The sequence below is a fragment of the Canis lupus genome, chromosome 4, assembly GCF_048164855.1.
Source record: "Canis lupus baileyi chromosome 4, mCanLup2.hap1, whole genome shotgun sequence".
NCBI classification, from domain to species: domain Eukaryota; kingdom Metazoa; phylum Chordata; class Mammalia; order Carnivora; family Canidae; genus Canis; species Canis lupus.
Genome location: NC_132841.1, coordinates 89,038,327 through 89,054,605, shown reverse-complemented (window position 1 = coordinate 89,054,605; position 16,279 = coordinate 89,038,327). Strand labels below are relative to the sequence as shown.

The window sequence follows — 16,279 nt, the reverse complement described above, 5'->3', positions numbered from 1 at the left end:
TGGAAGCCCCCTCGGGTAAGTGGCAAAGCCATGAGCCATCGCTGACGGCCCCGGAGCTGAAGCAGGGAGCAGAGTCTCCTGAGGAGTCCTAGGATGAAGGCATCAAAGGCCCCCCAGTGCCCCCAGTGCACACGTGCACACAACCCTCAGAAGGAGAAGGGCTCAGCTTTGCTCTGCAAAGAAATCATGTCTACAAATGATAAGTACTCTTTGTTCTTTTATGCCCTCTTGGTAGGTGAGGATGAAAGAGGGGACAGGTTCTGGAGTGGGCCAGGCATGAAGACAGCTGGAGCAGGAGGCTGAGCACCTGCAGGAGTCCCCACCCTGGGACGCTGCTCCTCACTGGGTGTCAGCATCCACCTTTCTGGTAGGGCCCTATTTACTATGTGTAGCCTAAGCTCAGCCTGGTTGCCACCCACGTAAGTGTGAGGTCCTCCTTGTGGCAACCCAATGCCTAGAGTGAGAGGAAGGGTCAGGTTGGAAAAGCAAGAAGGTAGTGGGGGGTGGTGGGTAGCCTGCCAGGAATGGTTGGGCATGTTGTGCACTGCAAAACTCCAGGAGGTGTCATTCACTTCACAGTCCAGGGGACACATGAGCCTGAAGGCTCCTGCAGCATCCTGTCCTAGGTGACCAGGAGTCCCTGAGCTAAGCCAGAGGGACTAAGGATGCAGAAGACGGACAGACGTGAGAGTTACTGGAAGAGAGAGCTGCTCCTGACTTGATCCAGGGAGGGATGGGACATGGAGGAAGCTTCTGGGTGGTGATACTGAACTCACCTGGCCGGAAGTCTGGAGGAGGCAGGGAGAGGGTGGTGAGAAAGGTGCAGGGAGGAAGACCCTAAGGGCCTAGGCCCCTCTGGGACCCCTGTGAGAGGTTGGGGGTACTGGTCTGGGCTGGGAAACTGCCCTGGGTGTCCCGTGTGTAACTGGAACTGGAGACAGGCCCAGATTATGTCGTCTGGGAGCATGCAGACCTGGATTCCCGTGGGGGCCAGGTTTACTCTTTTCCAAAGAAGGTGGAATCCAGTAGCTCCGACCATCACAGCTGTAGGGTGCAGGGGGTGGGTGGGAGGTGGCTGGAAGCACAGCAGCAGTGGGGGGAAAGCAGAACAGCTGAGGCGGGGCGTGCCGCCGGCTGGGACACGGGAAACCGCTGCTGACCTGATGCAGGAGCCTGCGAGCGTGTGTCCTCATGAGTCTGGGGCTGGGGGGCAGCGAGCTGGCCACAGAGGCCTTCCTGGGCTGCCGGCCTCTACAGCAAGGCAGCTTTCTGCAGAAATCAGAGGATACTAACTCGTTCATTCTGTTTTGGTCTCCGGACTCAAGGGTATTTGAACTGAAGACCAATTGGCCACGGTTCTGTGTGGTACAAGCTGTGGTAGTTCGCGTTTGCTGAAAGCAGGCGGGCAGGTGTGCTTGGAGAGTCACCAGCCCTCAGAGCTAATCAGCAGCCAAGACGGGGTAAGAGTCACAGCTCCTGCGTTTTGAGTTTTGTGCTTTTGTTTTTCTTTTTGTGCAAAGCCAGTGTATTGACCTGTGAAATCAGCACAGTATTTATTGGCTTGTGTGGTCCAGATGAGCCTGGAGCTCATGGCGGGTGAATTGAAGAAACAAGCAAAGCGAACTCCCCATGCTCCCCCGACTCAAGTGTTGCTTTTAAGAGTGTTGAAAAGGATAATTTGGAAGAGGGTAGTTTTCTTCATGACATTAAGCTAAAAGCCAAGTAGATCATGTCTGTGGCTACATCTGAACTACCCGTCACAAGCGTAAACCTTTTGGAATTTTGCTCCCACTGTATAACATGTGGCTGTGGGTGGTTTGGGATAATTTACAGACACGCAAAGAGATTAGGGGCAGGTGCTTCAAAACCATGAACTGTCTCATGGTTTATTTTAACAGTCCCTGGATTAAAAGCTCTCAACTATCCTAATTGAAGAAGACAAGTATGAACACTAAAAGTCCTCTGCAATGTATGACATTGAGTGGAGGTAAGGAGAGGTGGGCAGGCCGCTGGGAATGGTTGCACGGGTTGTGCACTGCAATCCTAGGTGTCGTCATTTACATTGTAGTCCAAGGGGACACATGAGCCTGGAGAAGGCTCCTGTAGCATCCGGCCCTAGGTGACCAGGAGCACCTGAGCTAAGCCAGTGGGACTAAAGAGGATGCAGAGGAGGGACAGACGTGAGAGTGTGACTGGAAGGACAACTGCTAGGGGCTAGTGGGACCCTGCTGGTGCAGGAGAGGAGTGTCATGGAGTAGGCTTTTGGGTGGACGATACTGTGACTCATCTGGGATGTCAGGAGAAAGCCCGGGAGGGGTGCAGACTTGCATCTTGCGCAGTGCTACTCCCAGTGGGGAAGCTGGAGGATGCCCGGGCCAGCACCACGCCACATGCTGACATTCGAGCCAGGCAGGAAGACGGGCCAAGCCCGAGTGCCACGGATGGCGAGAAAGGTCCACGCCGCCTTGGCTCTAAAGCATGGTGGGGTTAGAGGCAGTTCCAGGGAAGCAGGATAGAGGCGTGAGATCCGGGCTTTAACCCGAAGACAGGGAGCAGAGCGTGTGGGGGACGCGCAGGCTCGGCGGGGCCCTGGGGCTCCTCCAGCCTCTTCAGTGCAGGTGCGTAACGGAGCCCTTCCTCTGCAGACCCTCCCATGGGGGTTCACAGTGAGCGCCGTGACTCTGAGCTCAAGACACGGCGTTTCACACAGCGATCGAGAGGAACAGGAGTCTCTTGGGCGCGGGCAGGAGGGCGCTCGGGTCCTGGCCGTCTTGTTTGCCCGCGCCCGGCTAGGTTGGGTGTCCCCCTTCGAGCAGGGCCGAGGAGGAGCGGAGCCACAGAGAAGTGCTGTCAATACGATGGGAAGGAGAAACTCATTTTCACACGGAGTACAAGTTGAAGCGTTAGGTCCTATTTAAATAAGGGAGTGTAGAGAACTATCCCAGTGGTCAGAGAACTATCCCAGTGGACTGTTCCACAGTCCGTTCTAATCAAAGGCCGCACCAATGTTTGAATGTGATTGATTTCAATGAAACCCACAGTTTTAGGGGCGTCTGGGTGGCTCAGCGGCTGAGTGTCTGCCTTCAGCTCAGGTCGAGATCCTGGGGTCCTGGAATCAAGTCCCACATCAGGCTCCCTGCATAAACCCACAGGTTGGCTTCTTTTTTTTTTTTTTTAAGATGTTATTTATTTATTCGGAGAGACAGAGAGAGGCAGAGACCCAGGCCGAAGGAGAAGCAGGCTCCCTGCAGGGAGCCCGATGTGGGACTCGATCCCAGGACCCCGGGGTCACACCCTGAGCCGAAGGCAGACACTCAGCCACTGAGCGCCCAAGGGATCCCCAAACCCAGTTTTGACGTGAAACCGAAAAGCTGGTACACTGACAAGCACGCACACGTGGAATGACTCCCAGTAGACTTCATTTTGTTAAAATGGATCCCGGATTGCTGCTAATGTTCACGTCTGAGGGGAAGACTGCGGTGATTCTGTCTTTCCACTTGCAGGATCCCGAAGCGTGTTCTAAATCCGGGACTGTACACGGGGTGCCAGCCCTGGAGGGAGCCTCGGCGGTAGCGGCCGAAGCCTCTCGCTGTGCAGGTGACGAGCGTGAGGCGGGGACACTGTGAGACCTGTGGGCCGTCGTGCGCCACACCCGCGGCGGCTAAGCTCTCTTAAACCAGGAGCACAGGCCGGGCCGTGGCCCACGGTCCCAGGGGAGGCTTGGTCAGGGTTTCTGGAGCTCCACGGCCAGCTCCTTGGGCATTTCAGCTTTGGGTGTCTGTGCTCTCAAAGCCTCACGAAGCAAACCAAGCAGATCAAGGCTGCAGGGAGCGAGTTTGTGGATGGGGCCCCTGGGGACTGCTCTGTGGTGACCGGCCCTCCCTACGGCCGGGACAGGTGCTGGCACATACCCTACTCCTTTGTTCCACCGGGCCGGTCGGGACTTCACCTTTATGGCAGGTTCCTCCAAGCCGTGGGGCCCCCACGTTCACGGCCCCACGCTTCGGGGAACCGGAGTCCACTGGCCACAGTGGGGCCCGACTCCAAAGGCACCACCTCTCGTCCCCGGCGCAGGGCTGGGGAGCGGCTGCCGCTGGGCCTCCCGGTGCCCCCCGACCTCCGCAGGCCACTAACTTCCCCGAGGCCAGGCAGGCCGGCCTGGCTCTAGCGTTCTTTAACCTACGGAATCCACGTACACTTGCAGACACAAAAAGCACTCCTAGGTCTCATGTGTTTCCGTGTGCACGCCCGGCTGCGCTAAGTCTTGTTGGCCAAGTGCACTCACGTTCCATGACCTCACTTAGAAAGAGGCACCGGGTAAGACCCGTGTGTAGCAGCCTGCCGGCTATAAAAGCCCGTGACTTGTGCAGACTTCAGGACCCTGGTTGATGCTACGTGAAGCAGAGGGAAAAAATCTTTCCGAGTCACCTGGACTTGGCCAACACCCTGCCAGCTGGAGGCCGAGCTCTGGTGTCCTGCTTAGAGGAGACTGCTAGGACTTCACCTCTGCCCCGAGGAAGAGAGTCCACTCAGAGCATCTCCTCTCCACTGCTTTTCCCTGCTGAGATCAGAGAGTAAGCTACACACACACCTCTCCTGACCTCTGAGTGAGGTTTGGGTTATTTTCATTACATAATAACATTTATCTCACTTTGAACATTAGTGTAGTTAATTTTAGATGTTTTGCCCTTAAAAGGCCAGGCAACAGGGCCTCTTTGTACGTTTGTCTTCAGATTGCTTCTACATCCTGTCTGATGTGTGGTTAGATCAGCTGATGAATCATGTGATGTTTTGCTGCTTCAGATGACAGAAATACAGACTCAAAATAACCAGAGAAGCATCTCGAATGTTTACTAAACACGTTGCTCAGAAAGCATGCTTTTCTATGATTCGCGGGCTTTTTATGACAGACCTGGGTGAGGGTGGCTGCCTAAGGGAGGCGGGGGCTGGTGGGTCTCAGGGAATTGGCTGCAGGTGGGACACAGTTGTCCCCACCTTCCGAAGCCCTGCCCATCGCAAGCTGGGTGACCCCAAGGGGGGCGGGACTTAGAACATGAAAGGCCCCTTGTACTGGGCTGTGCCTCACTTTGAAACCTTCATTCTCTGTTTAGGGGTCAGCTCACTTGCAAACAGGAGGCCAGAAGCTGTGGCTGGTTGGAACACGACAGCATGTGCTGTCCTGGGCACTGGCCTCTTAGAGACTGGCTGAGGTAGAAAGATTTTTTAAATACTTCTCAAGGTCTTGTAATTTAATTGCAAGATTATAAATACTATTTCTCTTACAACCACAACCTCTTGGGCTCTCCCACTTCAGTCTGAATAAAGGAAAAAAAATACAGCTGGTCAGAGAACTACTGAGTCTTTAAATTGTTTTGTTTCTAGAAACTAAGAATACCAAAAACAAACAAACAAAAAACCCTTACTCTCCTCCTCCTCCTCCTTTCCTGTAAGAAAACACCCCAAATGGGGAACAATGAGGGTAGGGAGCTGTTGAGTTGTATTTTTTAAAAATTTACTTCTTAACTCTAAGCTATCATTGAAGAACTTCCGTCGTATTTGGGAGATGTAATGACTATCCCAACCCTGAAGGAGATCCAGAAAAGGCTGCTTGTGAGGACCACGGAGCCGGACCCTGGTTGGGAAGTGCCATGGGGTCTGGAGAACTTTCAGCCTGATGGAGCTGGGCTTCGGTGGAGCCCCTCCCTCCCCGGGGCGTCCCTCCTCCTGGGCCCCTGCCCTCCGCACCTCCCAGAAGTCATTTATCGGTTGGACTCCAAGAGTTTTTGAGAACGTGCGTTTGCTACCCTACCGAAGCCTTCCTTGGCCCCACCTGGTACCACCTAAGCAGCCCTGAAAGCTGCTCTTTCCAAGGGTATCAACCATCCGTGGCCATTTCCAAAGCCAAGCCACCTGCCAGGGCTGACACAGGAAACAAAACGCAGAACGAGACGACTTCTGGAAGAAGACAGACCCAACACAGGCAGCTCGAGGCCATGCCCGGCTGCCGCCCGACGTACACCAACGGCCTTCCACTCCCAAGTCAGAGTCCCAGAGAGGCCAACGTCCAAACCTCACAGCACGTCCTGAGCCTCACGACCAACAGGTCCAACCCTCTCCCGACTTCCCTGGAGCAAGCCTTGCCTGGTTCCTTCTGCTCACGTCTTGGGCATCTGATGCCCGGGGCCACCACGCTCCAAGTGGAACAGAGCAGACGGCACCTGCATGTTTAGAACGACCTGGCGCATGACCCTCAAAAAAGCAGAGAGGCCACAGAAGCAGCTGCTCCGACCTGGGAACACCCTCAGGGTGGAAAGCCTGCTTTGAGCTGCCCCCAAGGCAGTCCTCCGCCCTCTAAAGTCACGCTGGGCTTGTCATGGTCCTTGACCCGTGGCTCTCGTAGGCAGCACGCCCTTCTCATCCTATCTGTCAGCTGAGCGACTTGCAGTTAAGAAGAAACCTGCGGGGGAAATCTTTGGTAGGCAATGTAAAAGGGGTGCTGCTCCCACCCCTGAAAGTGGGTTAGGGTGGATGCAGACAGGCCACTGTGTGTCAGGCCGCGAGTTAAGCCCAAGTGAAGGAAGTGCGGGGGGTCGGCGTGCTTCCAGGTGGAAGGTTTTGGACACGACCTCTACAATGTCTGTCATCATCGTGGTCTGGGTGTGGGTGGCTTCCCGTGTCCCTTGGGCAGCCACATATTCACCGCCTGTGATGTTCACCCCCGATGGGTCCCTGAGGCCCGTGCTCTAGTTGCATCATGAGGCGTCTCTAGCTGCTCTCTCCCCATTTTTTAGAGAGAGGAAGAAGTGGCTTTCACAATTTGATCTCTGAGCTCCAGCCCCGCAAGCATGAGATAGTCACACATGTTAAAAAATACTGCTGTTTAATTTTCTAGTCATGTACTTTTAAAAAGCTGATACAATTAGATGTTTTTCCCCCCCGTCTTGTCAGATCTGCCCCTGCACCGCCTGTGAGCTCCGCGTCTTAGTTTCCAGCACTCATGATACGGAGGAAGTCTCTCCGAGGAAGCCGAGAAGTATGTCCCCACGGTGGGCACACCCAAGGTCACTTGTCCGGAGATGTGGATGCGGCCCTGTGATGTTCGTGGCTGACTTTATGCCCTCACGTTCTTTTTTGTTTTGCTTTTTAACGAGGAACAATATGGTTACACGTACTGAGAACAATGAACACACAAGGCTTGTCTGTTTTCTTTCCTTCTTTGGCCCTTCCAGTGTATGTTTGCATTCCCACTGCTGTCTAGGCCGGCTGGCCCCATTCCCACCCTTACCCATAACGAAAAATAGTTGTCTTGTCGCGTACTGATCCTTACATTTATATACAAACGACAGACTCCAAAACTGCTGTAAATAACATACAATGTTCATTGATACAATACGTCTCAACTGCAAGTCTGGGGAGCACACAAGCAATCAACCGTATTGTATTAGAGACATTTTATTGAAAATGCGAAAATAGGAAATGTATTATAGCCTAAAATAAATTACATAACATATACAGTATATATTTATATCTTTAAAATATTTTTGTGTTTAGGTTCTTTCCGTCTAGGAATTTTGACTAAATCAAGAATTTAGTGAACTGTGTCCATAATTTTTGTAAAGAAAAAAACCCGCTTTCCAAAACTTAGAAAAATAGACTGCACTACGTGGATTTCAAATGTGTCTCCCGGGGTGTCCCCGCGCCTCCGCCGTCGCTACAAAGTGTGTCGCCGCGGGGGGCCGGGCTGGGGCGGGCAGGGGGCGGCGCTTCCCTCCCTTTGGGACTAAGCGGACCGGGCGCGGGGCGCGGGGCGCGGGGCGCGGGGGTCGGGCCCTCCCCGGGGACGCCGAGCGGCGGCAGGTGCGGTCCGGGGCGCGGCCCGAGCCCCCGAGCCCGACCCCTGCACCCCCGGGGCTCTGCAGCCCGCCCCGCCGCGCGTCCGTCCGTGTGTCCGTGTGTCCGTCCGCGTTCGCGCGGGGCCGCTGCGGGGGCGCGATCCCGGGGGGCAGCGGGGGCGCCGGGGGTGGCCGCGGGGGGGGCGGGGGTCGGGGGAGGCGGCCGCCGTCCTTGGGCCGCAGCGGGCGCAGATTGTCCGAGGGGAGGGGCAGCCGCGGCCCCGGGTCGGGCGGGTCGGGCGGGTCGGGGGGGGGGGGGGTCACGTGGCCGCGCTGCCCCCGCCGCCCGCGGGCCCTGCGCTCAGTCGTTGTCCCCCCGCATTTCCACCACGTCCGCGCCCTCCTCCGCCGGCGGGATGTCCGTCATGGCCGAGTCCTCGCCCTCCGCCGCCGGCTCGCTCTCCAGCTTCTTTTTCTAGACCCAAGAGGACGCCTGAGTGCGGCCCGGAGCCGGGGCGGGGCAGGGAGGGGGCCCCGCGCCCCGGGGTGACCTGGCGGGCGGCTCCGGCCCATCCTGCCTCCAGGCCTCCAGGCCTCCAGGCCCGCCGCGCAGGGTGCAGGGCGCCGGCTCCCCGCTCCCCGCCCCCCCTCCCCGCGGCCTCCGCCTCCCTCCGCAGCCCCCGCCCCCTCCCTCCCCCCTCCCCCCTCCCTCCCCCCCCTCCCCCCTCCCTCCCCCCCCCTCCCCTCCAGGCTGGTCTCCCCCTGCTCCCCGCGCCGGCCTTGCAGGACTCGGCCCCGCCCCGCCCCCTCCTCCGTGGGGCTCCCCTTCTCCAGGGCCCCCCCCACTCCTTGGCGTCAGCTACAAGGACTCGGTCCTCACCTCCTGCCACGCCCGGCCCCTGCCCGAGCCCATCGGCCTTCTCTCCCCTCTCATCCGCCCCAATGAACCTTTCCGTAATTATAGACACTTCTGGGCCCCGCCCCTCTTTCCTTTAATCTCACATGCAAGCAAAACCCCGACCTTGGTTGGGCCCAAACGTCTCCCAAGTTCAGCCCTTGACCTGCTGCCGCGGCTGGGGGACCACCCAGGTGAGCCCCGGCACCCATGCTCGGCCCCGCCCGTCTCCACCCCCACCCAGTCCGTCCTGCTCCCTAGTCATGGTCTTAGGACTAAACCCCTGAACAGGTGGGCGACCCTGCAGGACAACTGAGCTCCGTGCTCAGGGTGCAGAGTGCCCAGTGTGTAGGTGGGTGCGGCGCGTGGTGGGCAGCTGGGAAGACTTCCTGGAGGGGCCTGGGGCCGGAGGCTGAGGAGAGGAGACGCTCTGCGGAGGGGAGAGGGCATCCTGACCCCCCACATTTTCTGGATTGGTCCCTCCTCAGCAATAAAGTCTGAGCGGATAAGGACTCAGAGGATGGAAGGCTTGCAACAGGAAGCACCTTTTGAGTACGTCCTGGCACCGTTCAATCATTATTCAGTGTCTATAACTTGAGATTGTCCCAAGGCAGCACCAGGCTGCAGGGCTGCGTCCTCCTCGGTGGCTCCCGGGCCATACAGCTGCCCCGGGAGACCAGGCAGGACTAGGCCACGGGGCTGCATCCCTTGGCTGTCACTCCCGGGCCATACTACTCCACAGATTAGTGCAACAGTGGGTCCCCTTGTTACCACCCTGACCTGGGGCCCAGGTGCTCTGGCCTAGAGGGTCCCTGGGGTTCCCGTGAACAGGGTGCGTCCAGCCGCAGTGAGGTGTGAACAAGAGGTGCCACCGCCTTGGCCGCCTCCCCCGGGGCCCTCAGGGAGCCACTCAGGTCCCCCTCTCCCCGGCATGGTGTCCCCCCGGGGGCAGGTGTGCAGGTCTGGGGCTAGACTCACCTGTTTCCGATAGACGTAGCACGCGGCTATGGCAACCATGGTGGACTCTCCCACAAAGCCCGCCAGGAGGGAGCCCACGCCCAGGGTGGCCCCGTGCACGCTGTGGAGGAGAACACAAGGGCCACGTGTGTCAGCCACACGGAGGCACAGACGGGCAGAGATGCAGGCAGGGTGCAGGCGGGGAAGGGAGCTTGCAGGAGAGCCCTGGTGAGGCCTGCGCGGGACAGGAGCCCCCACCTGGCGGGACCAGGGGCTGCGGGGTGAGCCGCCCCCACCACCCTCCCGGGGCTGCACCTGGGCCCCCGCCCTCCCCGCCAACTCCGGGCAGAGGTGGGCTCTGAGGGCGGGGTCACCGCCCTTGCTCCCTGGTGTTTGGTCCTTCCCGCCCTGCCGCCTGCAGCAGGTGCTCAGTGAGGCCTGACCACAAAAGTACCCTTCTAGAATGCTGCTGAACAGAGAAAGGAGGGCTCAGTCAGCACTTCTAACTGTAGACACACTTGGGGGACGTACTTCAGTGGCAGAAGGACCCACAGCCCCAAGCCCCCGACAGCATACCCCAGGTAGGGCAGGACCACGAGGCTGGTGATGAGGACGATGATCCGCAGCACGGAGCTGGGGGCCAGGACGAAGGTCTTCTTCAGGGTCATCAGCCACCCGGTGAGATGGGCCCTCACGGTGACTGAAGGACACAAAGGACTCATCAGCGACACCCTGCTTCTCCTGGTCCTCGGCCTCTCCCCCTGCCTCGCCAGCACACCCGAGGCCGTGGGGTGCTGGGTGAGGACACAGGCCTGGCTGCCGCCGCCCTGGGCTGGCCACCACCATCTCCTGCCAGGCTTCCTGACCCTGCTTCTGGGCCCCGGGTAACCCCGACCCGGCCTGCAGGCAGCTGCCCCTCTCCACTGTCACTGCCCCCATCCGTCTTCGCTGAGCCTGCTGGCCCCTGGGACGCTCCTCCAGCCCTGCCCCTGCCTCCCCAGCCCTGCCTCATGCTCTGATGTCTCTTCTCTAGAAGAGAAAACACTGAACACTGACAACTTGCCGGCCATCCAGTTTGACTGCGGGTGAGGAGGGAAGCTGGACCAGAGGCCCCATCTTCCGGAGGGTGGGGGAGCAGGGAGAGGGAAGGCGGGGGCACCCTGGCCATCTCCTCTTCCCCTTCCCTCAAGTGCCCGCCCCGTCTCGGTCTGCAGTGCCCTCCCGCACTGTCCCCCATCCACGCTAGCGAAGTGCAGGGTGGGGGTGCCCGGCCTGGGCACAGAGGGCTGCCGGGACGGGCAGCGTGGGAAGCACAGGCCCCAGCAGGAGGACGTTTAGATTTGGTCTGAAACTGCAAGGGGCGGTTGGAGGCTGTGGCCTGGTCCTCTGTTTAGGGTGGGCAGCGCCAGGCAGACCTTGGAGGGGCGGAAGTGTTCACTCGTGTCCAGGGTACGTTTGGAGGGAGACTCTCCTGTGCTCCTCATCTAACGGGCTGCCCTGTCTGCCCCAGGTGGAGGCCTTGGGCCTGGCTGAGGCTGAGGGTAGGGCGCACACTGGAATGCTCGTCGGCTTGGCCTCAACCCGAGGTTGTAAAGGCAACAGGGCCCTGACGCCTGGCTGGAAGCCCTCGTTACAACACAGAAGTGAGTTGAGAGATTAAAAACCAGTCCAGGGGCGCCTGGGTGGCTCAGGGCACGATCCCAGGACCCTGGGATCAAGTCCCAAATCAGGCTCCTTGCTCAGCGGGGACTGCTTCTCCCTCCCCCAATCACGTTCTCTCTCTCTCTCTCTCAAATAAATAAAATACTTAAAAAAAAAAAAAAAAACCCCAACCCAAACCAAAGGAAGAAACTAGTCCAGTTGCAGCTGGAGTTGTCCGGGGCCGGGCTGGGTCTGGGAAGGAACAGCACGTGTCAATCTCCAGCGGAAGCATCCTCCTCTAGGGGTCACCTTCCGCAGCCTGGCTCCCGTGGGGACCCCAGGGCAAGGACCAGACTCCACCCCACGGCCACGCCCTCCCACTCCTCCCACAACCTGAGAGGCCTGGCCCCAGGGAGGCGTCTAAGAGCAGGGGTGCTTGTGGTCCAGCTCAAGGATGGCACCACAGGTCCGGGCCTCCTCCAAGGCTACTTCTCAACTTGGGCTTTGTCAATCCTGCTTTCCTGGTGGAATGATTTAGTGGATTATTTGGGCAATAGAAAGATTCTATTTTCAAGTAATCTCTACACCCACCATGGGACTCGAACTCACAACCCCGAGATCAAGCGTGGCATGCCCTTCCGTCCGAGCCAGCCAGGCGCCCCAGGCAGTAAATTTCTGAATAAGTAACGAAACCCACTTGGTACAGAATTTAAAAGGTGAGGAAGGGAATACAGTCCCCGCCCAGGCCCTCGTCCCGCTTCCAGAGGCAGCCACGGCTGCCAGTTGGGCGAGTTACTTCCAGGAACAGCGGGAGTGACACACGCTTACCTGAGCATCACACACAGGTGTACAAACGCGTGTGATGCACCTGTTGCAGGAAAGGCAGCTCCTGCTGACCCCCGTCCTGCAGCCTGCGCTTCCCGTTAATAAAGCACCGGTAAGCCTCCGCCTACCCGATCAGGTTGGGAATTTTCAGACGGGCTTCTTTTTGGCTACAGAGGTTTTCCTCTCTGGCCATTGGCCGCCTGGCCTCGGCCCTGCCCCCGGAGTCTTCACTCCAGCTGCTTTTGTACATCTGCAGGGTTTACCAGCCTGCCTACCTTCTATTTTTTATGGTATTTTTTAAATACCGTATCATAAAGCCGACTTTGGAGCATAGAGCTCGAAGAATCTTAAGCCCTGCCCTGCTGTGTGTGGCCTGGACACCACCAGGGCACGGGCAGCCCTGTGGCCCCCAGAACCCCTCACGTTGTCCCCCTGGGTGTGCTTCCTTTCTCCCGTGTCTGCAGCCTCAGTCCTTGAAGACACAGCGTGGCTGCTGTCCCATTTGCTTCTGGAACTCGCCACCCACTGGGTAATGGGGGCACCTCTTCAATCCACCGTGAGATTTTATGGTTCTGGGGGGACATGATCGCAAACCGTTCTAAAGACAGAAGACCGAGTCGGGCCTGAGGGTGGCAAGACCTTCTCTTCCCTTCTCTGTCTTTACCTGGAACCGGGAAGAAGGAGAAGATGCGCAGGGGAACCACACACAGTTCTGCAAATGCGAAGTCCACTCCAATGATGTCTATTAGGATTTTCTCGGAAACGTCGGGAGTCCAGAACATCACGAAGCAGAGCTGGGGGCAGAAGGGACAGTCAGGACGCCAGGCAGGTGTCTGGAGACGCCCCCGGGGGGCCAGGGAGGAGGTGAGCCTGCCCACCAGTCCTCACAGTGGCCCCGTCCTGCTCCGTCCTCGCCTCCGGGCCCGCGCTGGGGACCCTCCTGCAGAGGGGGACGCACGAGCGGGCCGTGGGCTGGCGGGGCCCAGTGAGCTCTCACAGAGGGCCCTATGGGCCGTGAGCAGCTGTGGGCGCAGGCGACCGCACTCCATCCTGGGAGTTTTACGGCTTGAACCAAAGAGTGAGCAGTGGCCCGGAAGCACCTACAGTGATGGGCAGGCGGAGGGGCCCGCTGCACATGCGCCCCTCGGGGAACCGGCAACAGTGATGCTGAAATTAGCGGCGGTTCGGGGCTTGTCGAGGCCTAGTTACGGGAGCAAGGGAAGTGCCATGCGCTGCGCACTGCCGGGCAGCAGATGGGCAAGGAGCAGCTGACGCAGCAGATCGTGTTTACCTGACGGGTGGCGGCGGGCAGCGAGCTGCTCCAGCCCTTCCCTCCCCCCCCCCCCCCCCCCCCCCCCCCCCCGCCGTCAGGAAGTGTGGCCACGGGCCCTTCTGGACGTGGGGGCGAGGGCAGGGCCGACAGCAGGCTGGTGGGAAGTGCAGACAGCAAGCAACCTGTGCGCAGCTGCTGACTGTGGCTCCTGGACGGGCGGCCCTGGAACTTCACCTCTGGACAACTTAAGAGGGGCGGCGAGGGCACCAGAAGCCGGGCATGCAGGGAAGGGAGGAGGGCAGGGAGGAGGGAAGGCCCTGTCGTCTTCCTCTGTGCGGCTCCTGGGGTTCCCAGGCCGGAGGCTCCTGGTGAGCACCAACCCCTGCGCCTGACCAGCCACCACCAGTCGGCTCCTGATGCCCGCCCATTAAGATGAGGACGAGCAGGTCAGCCTTTGAGGAAGGCCTCTAAGCTGAAGAGGCTAAAACAAAGGGGAAAAACTGGGAGGAAACAGAGACAAAGCGGAGAAGTGGAGACGGACCGGCGTGCGCACACGGGGTGGGGGGTGGGGCCCACTGACGCTCTCAGAGCGATAGAAGATCCTGCATCCAGGAAACAAGGACCAAATGGAAATGTTATTTTAAAAAGGCATTCAAAGAATAAGAAAGCACTTCTGAAAATTAAAAGATTAAATCAGAAATTAAAAATGCACAAAATGACAGCAAGATAAAGTTGAAGAAATCTACGACAATGACAGAGCAGGACAGCGACACGGGAAGCACATGAGAATGGGCTTAAAAAATAAAGGAGCGATCTAGAGGCCCCACATTCGAATAATGCGAGTTCCAGAAAGAGAGAACGGTGAAAACCTGAGAGCTGAATGGTGCGGCCTTAAGACCACCCTGGGCTCCCTCAGGTGGACGGAGCGGAGCGGAGGAAGGAGGACCGCTGAGCGGGCGCCCACGGGGCTGGGGGCAGAGAGCCGGGCCTGGGAGCTCCCTGCTGCGGGCAGAGACTCGGAGCAGGTCAGGAGCAGAGACGCCCATCCTAGGGCCAGGGCAAACCGTCCATCTCACGTGTTGGAAGGAGGACGTCTTCAGACGCTCAAGGCCTCAGAGGATTTCCTGCCTACACACACCTTTCAAGAAGCCTCCGCGCTACCTCTGCCAGAGCAAGGGAGTCACAGACAAAAAAAAAGATACAGGATGGATCTCAAGGAAAAGTCCTGAGGGGAAGGGTCCCTGGGTGGGGTCAGCGCAGGTCCCACAAGCGCCGGGAAGGCCCCTGGGTTGGCGGGTTTGCACTGGTGCTGCCGGCATTTCTTCAATGAAGGGCAAGTACACGAAAGCTAAGAAAAATTATAAGCAGGACAAAGATGAAGTCCAGGAAGGTCTATAATTTTTTCAAGAAAAGAGCTTGGGGGGCTCAGGTCGTGACCTGGGGTTTCGGGATCAAGTCCCGCATGGGGCTCCCTGCAGGGAGCCTGCTTCTCCCTCTGCCTGTGTCTCTGCCTCTCTCTGTGTCTCTCATGAATGAATAAATATAATCTTTAAAAAAAAAAGAGAGAGAAAAGAAAAGAAGGGAATCAGAGCTCAGCCGTCAGAGGTTGCCCTAGTTGGAATCCATGGAGAGAGCTGCGGGGGGCGGGGGGTCTGGGAGTTCGGGAGCGGGGGGCGCACAGACTAGGGGAAGGGCTGTTGGCCACAATCCTTAGCTTTGTGCGTGTGTAGCTGCTCAACAAACTCCGAATTAAAAAATGTAATACAACTTTGGAAGAGAATGCTCAACACCTGCCAATTCCATCAAATATCTTTCTTTCTTTCCTTCCTTTCTTTATTAGTTATTTCAGAGTGACAAGGAGCAGTGGGGAGGGGCAGAGGGAAAGAGAGAGGGAGAAGCACAGTCCCGCTGCGCAGGAAGCCTGACGCGGGGCTGATCCCAGGACCCCCAGGACCCCGGGATCATGACCTGAGCTGAAGGCAGACGCTTCACCGACTGAGCCCCCCAGGGGCTCCTTTCTCTCCTTTTCTTAAGGTACAAGTGATTCTTCTTTAAAATGAAAGTGAATATGTTACAGTATGAATCACAATCATGTAAAAACAGAACGCTGAAATTTTAGAATAGAACATCCTTTAGGCTTTGGGTAAATTAAGTTTCATGGAATTAGGCTGGTCCCATTAACTATGTTGCGCTGAAATATTTTCTCAGCTATCTCGGAAGATCTATTATAAATACGTTCCCCCTTATAAAGGTAGTGGAGCTTTTATTCTATCATGCATTCTTCAGCATCTGGAAAGAATATTCCGTTGCTTTTCAGAAATGACAGATGTACAATCATTTAACCCTCCTGCCTGATGCCAGCACTCACACCCCATTTTTGACGTGAAGGGAAAATGCTTCCTTAGATCTAGCAACCCAGAGTGCAGAGCTTTATCACCCAGCGGCCTGGACACGCGGCCCCGTCATCTTTCCCATTGCGGAGCTGCCAGCCTGAAATGGGGAGGTTCCCGCCCACGGCTCGGGGAGGGTCGGGGCAGGGCGGCAACTCCACGTAATTATAACTTCAGGAGGACAGTGAGCGTGAGACTGGGAGGGACACCATGCACTTCCCTGATGAACAGATGGATCATCTCTCCTCCTAAATATTTTCCATCGCAGTAAAGCTGTAAAGATGAAGATAAGCGAGCATCGCCCCAAGTCTGGACCTGCTCTGTGTCCTAGGACCTGTGGGGGGCACGCCATCCTGGGTTTTCCTGGCTGGTGGGACATACCCAGGGCATGTTCTCCTAAAACCCGGAGACGCCCTGGTACGCCGTCTTTATTCTATAGCCAGCAGTTATCTGAAGGCGAGATCAC

At 57.7% G+C, this 16,279-nt stretch overlaps 1 protein-coding gene across 2 annotated transcripts in view; it reads right to left on the bottom strand.

Annotated features, from left to right (window-relative positions):
• Nucleotides 1-6,863: 6,863 nt before the first annotated feature.
• The window catches only part of ANKH (ANKH inorganic pyrophosphate transport regulator), a 116,086-nt gene continuing 106,670 nt past the window's right edge, over nucleotides 6,864-16,279 (bottom strand). For both annotated transcript variants that reach the window (XM_072825067.1, XM_072825068.1), the window contains exons 9-12: nucleotides 12,815-12,944; nucleotides 10,261-10,384; nucleotides 9,706-9,805; nucleotides 6,864-8,307 (exon numbers count right to left, since the gene is read on the bottom strand). In XM_072825067.1, coding sequence (XP_072681168.1) covers nucleotides 8,194-8,307; nucleotides 9,706-9,805; nucleotides 10,261-10,384; nucleotides 12,815-12,944 — 468 coding nt within the window. In that variant the 3' untranslated portion in view covers nucleotides 6,864-8,193. The remainder of the gene's footprint in view (nucleotides 8,308-9,705; nucleotides 9,806-10,260; nucleotides 10,385-12,814; nucleotides 12,945-16,279) is intronic.